The 13,795-nt window shown below is 38.2% G+C and overlaps 1 protein-coding gene across 8 annotated transcripts in view; it reads right to left on the reverse strand.

Annotated features, from left to right (window-relative positions):
* Positions 1-735: 735 nt before the first annotated feature.
* Positions 736-13,795, reverse strand: part of TRIM2 (tripartite motif containing 2) — a 119,631-nt gene continuing 106,571 nt past the window's right edge. For all 8 annotated transcript variants that reach the window (XM_019828831.3, XM_011281615.4, XM_019828832.3 and 5 more), the window contains 2 exons: positions 9,509-9,649; positions 736-5,238 (listed from right to left, as the gene is read on the reverse strand). In XM_019828831.3, coding sequence (XP_019684390.1) covers positions 5,086-5,238; positions 9,509-9,649 — 294 coding nt within the window. In that variant the 3' untranslated portion in view covers positions 736-5,085. The remainder of the gene's footprint in view (positions 5,239-9,508; positions 9,650-13,795) is intronic.

Below are 13,795 nucleotides of genomic sequence, written 5' to 3' on the forward strand. Positions count from 1 at the left end.
TCAGGTTACTTTACAACCAAGCCTCCAGAGGCCTGTCTGGACGTAATCTTTAGATGTTGTGAGTACTGCTCGAAATGCTTGGCCATTAGCTTGATGGAATATAAAAAACTGTATTGTAGGGGAGCCTAGGTGGTTCAGTCAGGTTATATCTCAAAGTTGGTGAGTTTGAGCCCCACATCAGGCTGTCTGCTCTCAGCATGGAGCCCACTTTGGATCCTCTGTCCCCCTCTCTCTCTCTGCCTATCCCCTGCTCGTGTTATCTCTATCTCAAAAATAAATAAAATATTTTAAAAATAAATGAATAAATAAACCCCTAACCTCTAAAAAAAACTTTTATTGTAATGAATTTTATTTTAATTAAATTTTGGAACCTAAAGACAATATTTGCAGCGAGGTCCCTTTCTAGTTCTTCACCCCCTAGAAATGTGACCACCCTGATGCCAGAAGGTCTGTCCTGTGATTCTTTAAGGATTATAAGCATATTGCTTTGGGTCTATTTGGACTTCTAAATATATTTGCTAGACATACATGTCATGATTTTCCAAATTCCTGCTTAAGATACATCCTAAATGCTCACCTGATTATTAGCATCGTAAACAACAAAAATTTCACTATGCTTTTCTCACTTTTATAAACAGTTTGTTTGAGGTATTGGCATCTTCCCCGTATTGTAGAACATTCCTTCATTTCCCTTTACTAAAAAACCAAACAATACATAAACATTCACCCTGGAAATGGAGAAAACAAGCTTTATTATAATGATTTGAGATTTTGTGCATGGTAAAGGTATACACATGAATCTTGTTTCTCCTATGTTTCAAGACAGAATTAATTTAAAGTTTTATTGTAGACTAAAGCATCCAAAATACTGTGGTACATATGTAGCTACGGACATACAAACACTTTGATGCACAGCGTTCATTCTTTTCTTTAAATAGGCAGTCAGCATTTCGATTCATAAAAGAACAAATGAGAATATATCAGTATCAATGTCAGAGCGCGCAAGACTTAGTGTTCTATACACAAAACGTATGAAACAGACCTAAAAAGATGGAATGTACAAAATTTAAAAAGAAACAAAGGAAGCAGAAATCCTTTATACTCATACACAGGATTGAAAGGCTATAGAATTGAAAATGATATAAAGAATTCTATTACAAGAATACACTCTGTTGATGACAGAACATTCCCATGTCATAAAGCAAAAGCATTGAGTTTAAGGCTGTGTTGCTTTTGAAAGTTAATGGACGTGCTGTACATTCATTGGGACAACATAGCCAATTTATTAATCTATTTTAGAATATTAATAGCTTCCATACATTCTCCACAAACAGACCACACAATCACTGCCACACAGTTCATCTTCAGAAAGTTTAAGATTAACATCATGATTTGTAGCTTACTGTCATTTAAAACAAAACAAAAAAAATCATTTATTTATACCAAACAAATCTTTAATGGGCACTTAGTTTCCTTTATGGCAATACTAGATTCCTAGTTATCAAAAATATTAAAATAATTGTAAAGTTTAAAACCCTGCAACATTTACAGAATGCAACAGTATTACGACTTTCGATTTTAAGCAAAATTAGATGATGTTCTCAAGCAAACAGCTTCAATGTTCTCCTACTTGGAAATGTCTTGTTGTTAAATTAGTAAACTAAAAATACTCCTCCCTTTCCAGAAGCTGGTGAGTAGGGAGGATACTATAGAGTCCAAATGTACAAAAAGGTTTTTCCCTTTTGAAGTAATCTGCACATTACCTAATATTTATTTGCTATTTCCTCCAATTAACTCAGTAGGTATTAGCAAAGCATTTATGTGAATCCTTCCATGTTAAGGATCCATAGACACTTGCTAGTATACTGCTATTCCAGTCAACTTCATGTGAGGACATACCCTGTATATTTAGTAGTAGAAGCAACTGTGTTCTAGTTGCATGGACCTGTAGTATTTATTTGTCTCAAATCTAGTCAAAGAGTAAATTAAAATAAGGAAACTTGGGGATTTGTTTAGTTACTGGAGACTAAAGTTTGATCAAGATACTAAGTACCATTTTAAAAAATGGTGAACAGTCATAAAGGCTTTTTATTCACGTGTTTCTGGATGGCCAGGTCACCACGTCCCCCAAGCCCAGCAGGGGAGGTCTGTTTTGGAGGGAATGCATTGTCACTGACCTTTACATTCAAACTGGCAATATGCTGCCGTTAAGTGCCCAGGGGACATTTGAACGGGTAATTTCTCAGTGCTACTTATCATGAACGTATGACAGGTTCTGTACACTTGACAAAGAGAAATCAAACAGTAATGATAGCTCAGGAAAAAAAAAAAAATCACTTATTTTAATATCCTTCTCAGTTTACCAGAAACCATTTTCCAGAGAATGTGACAAAATTTCATGTAAATCTTGTCTACTCTATCTTATCAGCAGCACTTTCCCTCCTCAAATATGCTCATCAAGAAATACAGTAAATGCTAATATGTATCCAAATGTGAAATGTTATCTATACTTTACCATACATGATTATATATTTTGGAGGGGAAAATACAGTGTTTCTTAGAGTGCCCACAACATGTGTTTTAGTAACAGATAGTGGAACAAGTCTGAATCAAACTATCTATTCTTCCATTCCAATTTGTGCCAATATTGACAGATTAAAAAAAAAATAGCCTCATATTCAATATATTATTGAGATACCCAGCCCGATATGGTAGGACGGCTAGTTAATTTCTAAATTCACAAGTATAATTTCAATGTTGTGCAAAAAACACTTTTAAGTCAACTAGTCTTAAGACCAATAGCCTGTGACAGAATCTAAACAGGAAGCCACTTTTACTTGTGAAAACAAACAGAAGTTATTTTAACAAATTTAAAAGGTTTTCTTTTAAACGGTCTAGGACCTATCAAAGGTCTAGCTTATCTTTTATGCAGAATGTTAGTAAAGGGCAAAATGAAATTCCCTCCCTAGAGTGTAAGCTCCAAGCAGGCGGGGATTTTTGTCTCTTTTGTCTATTGCTGTATCCCCAGTGCCTAAAATAGTGCCTGGCACCTAGTAAGCATTCATTAAATACGAGTGTTTGAATTCAAAGACTTAGTTCGCTGATGTTAGGAAACAGTATTTTATTTAACATCTGAAAATGCTATTGAATTTTATAACTTTATCACAGTCTCAAATATTTTGAAAACTCTACCTAACTAAAAAAAAAAAAAAAAAAAAGGAAAAAGAAAAAGAAATTCTAAACCTAAACGTAAATCTTCCTGAAAACATTTTTTTTGAGAGGTTGATTTGGGCATAATAAATTTGACAGACAATTGGAAGTAGCTAGATTTCCCTTCTAAATTTAAAAAAGTCCTATATTTAAGAGAATGACTGGGTTATAAATTAAGCAATAAACATCACACATAATTATACATATGGGAAATGTTTTCTTATAGTACAGTTCTAAGGTGCTTTCAGTGAAAAAGATCCCAAAGTCATATCAAAGATGCCAAACATGACATCCTATTTGGTAGAACTGAGTAGAAAATTAAACAGTGGAAACAGACCACGTCTTACCTTACAGTATCAAAGACAGATTAACAATTGACTAAATTCTTCTTCACATTTCTCAAAACCCATTTATACTTAGTTTAAATTAAGAGTAACTAAAGTTCAACGTTTCCTTTTCTTTCAACCTGTTTTCGTTTTGTTTTTGCTTTTGAAAGCACAGAAGGCCATTTTCTGACTGAAAGTCAGCCAATACCATCATTCCTGGAAAATGGTGAAAATTATACCTGTTTTAGGGCTTGCTCTACTAGGGACGGCTTTAAACTGCTCAGTAAAGGGATGTGCTGGACGATGCTTCTGTCTTTCAGAGTGCTGCCTATTTCAATACACCAAAGGTTCAGCTATATATATATATATATATATATATATGATACATTCTACCTTACCCTAATCATGTATACATAGTCCTTTAATGCCTCTACTATTCATTAGACAATGATAAATAACCGTAACATGCCCTTAACCTGTAATGCTTTCGAGATAACACGACTTTGGTAACACTTGCTTTCTAAGGGGAAACCATTAATCAATCACATGCCTTTGGCTGACACCATCCGTCCTCCAAAGGGCTACTTATGGTTCTCTGTCCTAGGACACTGGCGTCCTACTACATGTGCTGACATTTTGCAGGAGGTAAAGCTTTCGCTTTCGTGAAGTGGAAGAGGAGAGACACGTGAGAACATGGCACATAAAATGTGACTGACTTTTTCTTGACCGCATGTCAGTGCACTAATCTGGAGTTGAGGGGGGCTGTTTGTTTACCAAAAGGTAGCATTGCTATTGTAATATGCTTTTTAAAGCATTCGGAATTTCAGGTTTCCCTGAAAATGGACTCTGTTTTTTGATACAAGGGGAGCAGGAGAGAAAAGGTGAGAACACACAAAAAGGATCTTTGATCTAACCCAGAAAGGATGGGATATGTGCAGTGGTTTTTAAGTGCTAAACTCAAGAGGCCTGCCTAATCACATCTGGGAGGGTTTTGCAAGACAGTCTTATTTGCTCCTAATTTACATGTAGTTACTGATAACTGAAAAAATGTCACATGAGTTAAGACCGACTGTAAAAGTGAGGTTAGAAGATCCCCGGGTCTTGTAATTGAAGTTAAATAAAGTACAACAGATTCTGTTTTTGTTTTGTTTTGTTTTGTTTTGTTTTTGGAGGCTCTGCACCAAAGCTACCATTCACGGGATTAACAAACACCTTTAAATATTCTAGGTTTTTTTAGTGCTTGCTTGATTTGCAAAATCAGTTCAACTACATAAATCCCTGTCCTAGAAGCCATAGTTCACAGGTGTGAAACGCTGCGTTTTCCAAAGATTCAGTAGAAGGGATTTCCTTCTTTCAAACCCTAAAGGCGAATTACAGAAATCAGATATGCAGTTTTTAAGGAAATTGTTACATTCAGAAATCACCTTGGAAAGTTCGCCAATGATTCCTTCTAGCATGAAAAGTCTAGTGTAATCTGGTCCCGCGTCGAGAAATCCCTTCCAGTTTATAGTGCAAGACCTTTGGGAGAGGGGGGTCCATCTGCCCACCACTACTGTAAGTACCGGTAGACCTTGAAACAGTGGTTTCCAGAGTCTGCAACCACAACATGACCATCTGAAGTCAGGGCCAGGCCCTGGGGGCCATACAGTGGGTCGGCCGATGTGTTAATGTAGGACAAAAATGATCCACTTCCATCAAAAACCTGTAAAAAATATAAAGTCAGAGTGTTACAGGAAAAGTTAGAGTAATATGATGAAACAGGAGTTAGAAAACCCTTAATGCTCATATTGTCAATACAAAAGCATGCGTGTAACCCAACAGGTTCGTTTAGGTAATGATCATATATCCGATCCTTCACTCCACTTACCTTGCTTTTCCTCCTTTCACTCTCTACCCCTCAGAGTCACTGACAAGGAGCATGCCACTGGCCACCAGACCTCATTTACATTCTTAACAGTGGTCAGTTTGAGGGGAATAGTCTTCAGTGGTGCCTGAAAATGAAGGACCCTTGTCTCCTACTCTCAGCCTTCATTTTCCACACTTCCAGCCTCACATCCCTCTTTTATCCCCAATCATAAGACAGAAAAATCAGCCACTAGACCACAAAGGAATGGTTCTGAGTCATAATATACAATGAGAAAATAAAGATCTTTTTTCCTTTTCGTTTTTAAAAAATTAATTTATTAGAAAAAAAATTTTTTTTATTATATGAAATTTATTGTCAAATTAGTTTCCATACAACACCCAGTGCTCATCCCAAAAGATGCCCTCTTCAATGTCCATCACCTACCCTCCCCTCCCTCCCACCCGCCATCAACCCTCAGTTTGTTCTCAGTTTTTAAGAGTCTCTTATGCTTTGGCTCTCTCCCACTCTAACCTCTTTTATTTATTAGAAAACATTTTTAACGTTTATTTATTTTTGACAGAGAGAGAGAGAGAGAGAGACAGCGCATGAGTGAGTGGAGGGGCAGAGAGAGAGGGAGATACAGAATCCAAAGCAGGCTCCAGGCTCTGAGCTGTCAGCACAAAGCCTGACACGGGGCTCAAACTCACAGACCTCGAGATCATGACCTGAGCCGAAGTCAGACGCTCAACCGACTGAGCCACCCAGGCGCACCCTTTTCATTTTTTTAAAAATGTTTATTTATTTTTGAGAGAAAGAGAGCACGCGCGAGTGGGAAGGGGCAGAGAGAGACGGAGACACAGAATCCAAAGCGGCCCCAGGCTCCGAGCTGTCAGCACAGAGCCTGATGTAGGGCTTGAACCCATGAACCCTGAGATCATGACCTAAGCCCAAGTCAGATGCTTAACCGACTGAGTCACCCAGGTACTTCCTTTTCAGAAAAGAAGGAGTTATAAGAAGTCAATAACTTGGGGCGCCTGGGTGGCTCTGTGGGTTAAGCGTCCGACTTCGGCTCAGGTCATGATCTCACAGTTCGTGAGTTCAAGACCCGCGTTGGGCTCTGTGCTGACAGCTCAGAGCCTGGAGCCTGTTTCAGAATCTGTGTCTCCCTCTCTCTCTGCCCCTCCCCTGCTCACGCTCTGTCTCTCTCTGTCTCAAAAATAAATAAACATTAAAAAAAATTAAAAAAAAAAAAGAAGTCAATAACTCAACATGTACATTTGTGGGTTTTTTAGAATATTTTGTTTTTAAGTAATCTCTACACCCAGTGTGGGGCTCAAACTCACAACCCTGAGATCAAGAGTCACACACCCTACCAACTCAGCCAGCCAGGTGCCCCACAACATGTACATCTGGATATGAAGTAAGTCTTCTTTTGGGCTAGAAGCTTCTGCCATGATGAAATACAAGGAACATTTTTCTTTCACAAGGCCCAGGCTGGTTTCTTTTGACCATTCTGTTTGGCCCATAGGTGTTTCACAAGGCAGTGTGACTAGGCAGGTGCTAGGAGGGCCACAATACAAACAGCTAAGCACCTGTAGTCTATAGAACTGCTTTGTGAACTTGGTTCCCAGTCTGGCTTCTAGCTTTCCAACACAACAGAATAGCTCTTTCAAATGTAGATGTACATTAGCATAATTAAGCAAGATAAATATAATGGAGAAATAAAAGCATTTATAGTCTCAGTCCTTTTTCTGGGAAGTAATACCAGTATCACATTCAAACGGCTAAATACTACTGTCTTCACAAAGACACCTGGATGCTACCTGATTTAACCCGTGCATTCTGAGGTCTCAGAAATTCGGCACAGGGCCATATTGGCAAGGATGAATAACCCTGTCTGCACATGTATGTTTAGATTCTTCTGGGTGTCTATACAGAGAAATTGAGAAAAGAATAGTCTCTTAGTCTGGGGATTCAAAACCTTTGTTCTTAATTTAGAGAAAAATCTACTTTTTTTGTCTGGAAACAACTACAGACCTCAAAATAATGTTTTAATTCTTTTTTTCCAGAATGTAACCACTTTTATTATTTTTCATACCCAATTAAAATGGCAAATGCCATCATGACACCATTAATCCTAAACCATGAAAATATATTTAAATTCATTATTATATTTAAAATGTTTTTGTTCACTTTTAATTTTGAAATAATTATAGATTCATAGGAAGTTCCAAGGATAGTACAGAGAAATTCTGCGTACCTTTCACCTAGTTTGGCAGAATACTCCCGTAACACCATTCGAGTCTAGAGATTTATTTTTGGCGAGTTTTAAAATTATTAACTACATTTCCTTAACAGGTGTTGGGGTATTCAGGTTATTTATTTTATATTGAGTGAGTTGTGGAATTTGTACTTTTTGAGAAATTGGTCCATCTCATCTAAATTGTCAAAAATGCACATGTAGAGTTCGCAGAACTTCCATATGCCTGCGGAGTCTGTGATGATATTAGCACTTTGTGTCTTTTCCTTTAGCGGTCTCGTTAGAGGTCTGTCATCTTACTGATCATTCCAAGGAACCACCTTTCTGTTTCACTGCTCTTCTCTATTGTTTGCCTTGCACTACACTGATTTCTGATCCTATCTGCACTATTTCCTCCTGCCTGTTTGCTTTCAGACTGTTCTGCTCCTCTACTTCCGGCTTTTTTGAGGTAGGAGCTGGGATTCGTGATCTCTGACTTTCTAATGTAAGCACTTAGTGCCAGTAAGTTCCCTCTCATGTAGAATGGTGGTTGCCAGGGCTGGAGAGTGGGGGAAATGGGGAGAAGTTGGTCAAAGGGTATAAACTTCCAGTTAGAAGATGAGTAAGTTCTGGGGATCTAATGCGTTGTATGGTGATTATAGTTAATAAAACAATTTTATATACTTGAAAGTTTTGCTAAGAGAGGAGATCTAAATGTTCTCACCACAAAAAAGAAATGGTAGTAACGTGATGGTGACAGAAGTATTGGCTAAAGCTATGGTGGTAATCATTTTGCAATATATGAGTGTATCGAATCGTATTACACACCTTAAACTTACACAATGTATATGCCAATTATATCGCAATAAAGCTGGGGGAAAAATCTTCCTCTCAGGACCCTCTTAGCTGCACACCACAAACTTTGATACGCTATATTTGTACTTTCATTCAGGCCAGTATATTTTAAATTTTTCCTTGGGACTTCCTCTTTGACTCAGGTTATTCAGCAGAATAATGTTTTTAAATGCATAAAACAAAATACATGGGATTATAAAGGAAAACAATCATTATTAAAACATAGTTATCAAAATTGTACAAAACTGCGATATAGTAATATGTGTGCTTTTTATTTTTATTTTTTTTTAATTTTCTTAATGTTTATTTATTTTTGAGAGAGACAGAGACAGAATGCGGGTGGGTGGGGACAGACAGAGAGGGAGACACAGAATCTGAAACAGGCTCCAGGTTCTGAGCTGTCAGCCCAGAGCCTGACGTGGGGCTCGAACTCACGAGCTGCAAGATCGTGACCTGAGCTGAAGTCGGACGCTCAACCGACTGAGCCACCCAGGCGCCCCAATATGTGTGCTTTTTAAACCAACACATTAAATAACAAGAAATGGCGATGGATCCATCTCATCTAAATTGTCATGTAACACTGACTGGTTCTGAAAGAGTGATGAGCATATATGACAATTCAAGACCTCTGCAACCATGATTCCTCTTGGTGACAAAGTTATAGGTGTTCCTAAAACTACGGTGATTGTTGCCTATATTCATAATTAAAGAAAATGAGTTTTTAGTTGGAAGCTAGTAAAAATAGTAATATATTTTTGTTCAATGGATGGACCTCTCGAGTTCTATGCACAAACACTTTTGTGTTAAAAATTCCCAATTCAGAGGTTTTCACTCTGGTAACCTGTTGATGTTTTTCTCCTCCACCTTCTACTCCACCTCTCCTCCACCTTAGTTTAGCACTTCTCCTGAAACAGTCTATGAAAACCTAACCAATGAACAATGGAAAACATCCCAGTTGGGAGACAGCCAATTCTTCACTTTCAACAAACACCCGTCACTCTAAACAAATACATTAGCATTACATGAGTTTACCTGGATCCTGCTGTTTCCCCAATCTGCTACAATGATGTTTCCATTTGAATCCACTGCTACACCTGTTGGAGCATTAAACTGCCCATTTCCTTCTCCATTTGAGCCAAACTTCAACATGAATTCTCCCTCCTGATTAAACACCTGTATGAGATATTTTTAAGTGATTTTATTTTAAACCAAAAATAGTTGAGCCAACATTACGGGTTTTAAAAAAATATGTATCTCAGCAGATTTTTTATTATGAGTTAAGACATTCTAAAAAAAAAAAAAACAAAAAAAATCTACAAAGTAGACCCCTATATTACTTATGGTTCCCCAATTTACTATATAAATTTGATTTATCATTTGTTAAATCAGTTCTTATTTCTAGCTCCTATCTGGTTATTGAATACTTATATGAAAAATACTTTTGTTATAAATTATAAAATATATAGGAATATAAGGCAGGATAAGAAAGTGGAGCTATAATTTTCAACAGTATTATTATTCCTGCCTTTGAATAAATAGCTAAATTTCAAGAACAGAAATATTACTATTTCTAACAGGAGGGATGATCAAAGTTGGATCAGGACCGTGGAGCTTTCTGTTAGGCTGGGTGCTCAGAATTTATTACCATTTTACAAAGTCAACGTGAGAAAGAGCAAGTTGGACTTCACACTTATAAGGGAATATAAGGGAAAAGTGTGTGTGTGGGTGGGTGTGTGCGTGTTATGGCACAGGTGAGGAATAAGAGAAGGGCTTTTTAATATATTTTTTTCAGAATATATATTTAGTTAAAATAGATAGGTTATATGACCCTAAGGCTTTGATGGATGGAGCATACTGAGGGGAGCGGGCTGAGAGAAGTTGGGGAGGTACACAGAACTCTTCAGCAAATTCTCTAATATATGATCTAGACAAGCAATAGCTTGTTGTGGTTAATTAAATATTCTTATTAATGGAGTGTTAAAGTACATGTCTCAAATACAGATTATTGATTTGGAGAGAAATAAATTGTTATTATGTGGTTATTTGTAAGCTACAGTAAGCATAATTTTATCTTGATTCAGATGGTATTTAATGGCTGTGAAGTATCTCCAGGATATTATTTTAAGCTTCCATTATGATGCAGCCAACATATGTTGAAGGACCCATTAACAAATCAAAACGTATTACATGCAAAGCCATGAGAGTAAGGGTTCCTGAAACGTGGAACAGAGGGAGTTCACCATACCCGAGTGCAGACCTAATTTGAGAATGATCTCAGGGCCTTTTACAGATTCTCCTACTGCCGTCTCTGTGATCATGAAAGATTAAAATGACTCTCTTTTAGTTATGTACATTGGAGAAGCAAAGGGAGACAAACCATCTCTAAAGGCTAAACTCCCTTTAAGATAAAGAATCATGACTGCTTCTTGAATTAATTACATAACTTGCCAGCTAAGCAAGCTACCTCTTTGGTTCTTTGGAAAGGACAAGACAAGAACTAGCTTTGGCTAAGATTATTTTTTAAAAATCTTTCCTGACTCCTTTTATCTCCTTTCACACAGAACGTTCTTGTTTTAAAGGCCAATGAAACTGTTTGTATGCTGGTGAGGACACAATTTATTACTCTCTGATCTTTTCCCTTAATAAGTCCTACCAATAATCTTTTTATTTGTTTGTATTTATTTCTCTGAAGAGGTGTGTTTTCCTTGGCCTACTGCAAAAAACACAAATGCTTCTGCCCCATTTTGTAATGATGCAGAATGCCAAATTTAGTTGTTTTGCAATGAAAACAAAATACACACTGAAAGTGGCTAAAGAACTAGACCATTTGTTAGCCCCGACCTATAGGCACAGTTTTTACATTTACCAAGAGAGAAATGAATTGAATCCAGAACCACTGCTAACTGCCACGTGTCACAGGGGAAACAAAAGCCCAACTATTCCATAAAAGCTATATGGCAACAGCTGCCAAACAGAAGAGAAAAAAACACTGGTTTTCTTAAATAAGAGGGAAACTGAATTCAAATTAGTAAAATAATCTACCTCTGCTGTACTGAAAACTTGAAGAGTTTTCAGAATCTTAATAATTACAAGTTTCTTGTAGCTTCTATTTTTCCCACCTAAAATGTCATTTAATTGCTTATAAATTATTCAGATGAAAACATATTAAGAGGCGGATGCATGAGCTGAAATAGTTTTTACAGCTTTGCTTTTCATCCAAGTTTTTATAGCAAGTTTTTATCACTTGGATGATAATCCTTTCCTGATTTCAAAATTCTGCTCACCTCAAATACCACCTCCACTTGGAAGTCTTCCCTGATGGTCTTAGTTACAGAAATCTGCTCTTTGTTTTCTTCGGGATACTTATAGAACTTTATATGTACCTATACTAAAATAATAATTTATCGCTATCTGCCTTGCATTTTGATTACTTACATATGTCTTATTTCCTTCTACATTGTCAGCCAGGGCTGGTAACTAGGAGTCCTCCCACATACCAATGCCAGTTGATTCATAGAGGCTGCCTGGAGCACTGGGACGGAAAGGCTCTGAGGCCACAGTTGCGCTTAGTAGAAAAGAGCAACTTGATTAATAGGACTGTCTTCCGGTGGGGGTGGGCAGCATCTATACCAGGCGTCTGCTGGCCTTTGCTGATCCATATGAGTTATCTTCTGGTTAAATGCCCTGTAGTTAAATGATTCCCCTATTAAGTGAGTGAAGGATAGGAAGTCTGAGGACAGCCTATGTTATCGTTAAGCTCATCACACAGGACTGTTACAGCACCCCCGGCGGGGGGGGGGGGGGGCAGTCCAGAGCCCAGTCCCTTCTGCCTCTTTGCTGTTTCCCTCCTCCCCAGCACTACTCTTCCCAATGTCCTCTTCCGTTTACCAAGACACCTCCTGTAGAGAGAGACACTGAGGGAGGTAAGGGAGTGGGGAATGAGCTCCCCCACTATGGCAGCAACTCCAGAGACACAACGTGGCAGGAAGCAGCCTGAGAAGCAAGCAATGGTGGGCATCCTTTCCCCTCTTCCTGCCCCATCAGGGGCAGGCCCACTGTGCCCTACACTTTGCATCCACCAAAAAAAGCTCAAAACCATTCCATTTACTTGGGTTAAATGTATCTTTTGGGACAACCTGGGGGAAATGAAGTGGTGATGGACTCAGGAGAGAGAGTGCCTTTGGGTGTTGAAATCCTATCCCTACATAGCTATTCCAGTCACCAACACTGACAACTTTGGTTGCCCGATGGTTGTCTCTAAGTGCAAACTTTAGTCACTGGCATATGCCACCTATCCTGTTTCCTTCTTACCCTTCCTTTAAAAAGGCCTCACCTTAAAAAATTTTAACGAATTTACTTACAAGGAAAACTTTGTATCACTTCTATAAGTGCAAACCAGTACCACTTGATGTAAACAGGGGGTAACCCTAAAAATAAACACATGACTCTTAAAATGAAAATGTCTGGGGGCGCCTGGGTGGCTCAGTCGGTTAAGCGGCCGACTTCGGCTCAGGTCATGATCTCGCGGTCCGTGAGTTCGAGCCCCGCGTCGGGCTCTGTGCTGACAGCTCAGAGCCTGGAGCCTGTTTCAGATTCTGTGTCTCCCTCTTTCTCTGACCCTCCCCTGTTCATGCTCTGTCTCTCCCTGTCTCAAAAATAAATAAAACGTTAAACAAAAAAAAAAAAAAAAGAAAATGTCTGCCAGTGCACTGCCAATGGCCACCTGGCGTGCCTTCAGTGGAACATGCACCCCACCTTAGGAACCGCGGTCTAGAATGTAATTAAACATTTTCTCGTTTCAGTAAGTCACAAATTTGTTTTCATTTCTGGATGTCCTGATTTGCTCATAATAAATCTCAAATCTTTCTTCCCCCTACACCTAGTAAGAAAGATGTACTACACTGCTCGGCGGAGGGGAAGGGGCACTGTATTCTGGGGAACACCAAGTGTGTGAAGGCATTCTCTAAAGTTTGAAACATCTATAGGAATGTATACTAGGGCTATTTCCCTCACAAAATCTGCACAGATTTTAGATATTAGCGGAGTTCGGATATCTAATTTTGTTTGAAACGCCTTATGATGCAGATAATTGAAAAAGTGATCTTGTTTTAATGTATTGAATAGAGGCAAAATATTAAGTTTTGGAAAGTTCTGCCTCTCTAAGTTCAAGCAACTGCTTTTTCAAGTTTAATTTTTAAGTCATCTCCATTTATAGCTATTTCAAATTAAAAAGCTTGTCGCCACCGCATTTTGTTTGATTTTCTGACTCTCCCAACTCTGTGGGTCCAAATTAAAACCTGCATCTTTAGGGAGAAGCAA

This window comes from Felis catus, chromosome B1 (assembly GCF_018350175.1).
Source record: "Felis catus isolate Fca126 chromosome B1, F.catus_Fca126_mat1.0, whole genome shotgun sequence".
In the NCBI taxonomy this organism is placed as follows: Eukaryota; Metazoa; Chordata; class Mammalia; order Carnivora; family Felidae; genus Felis; species Felis catus.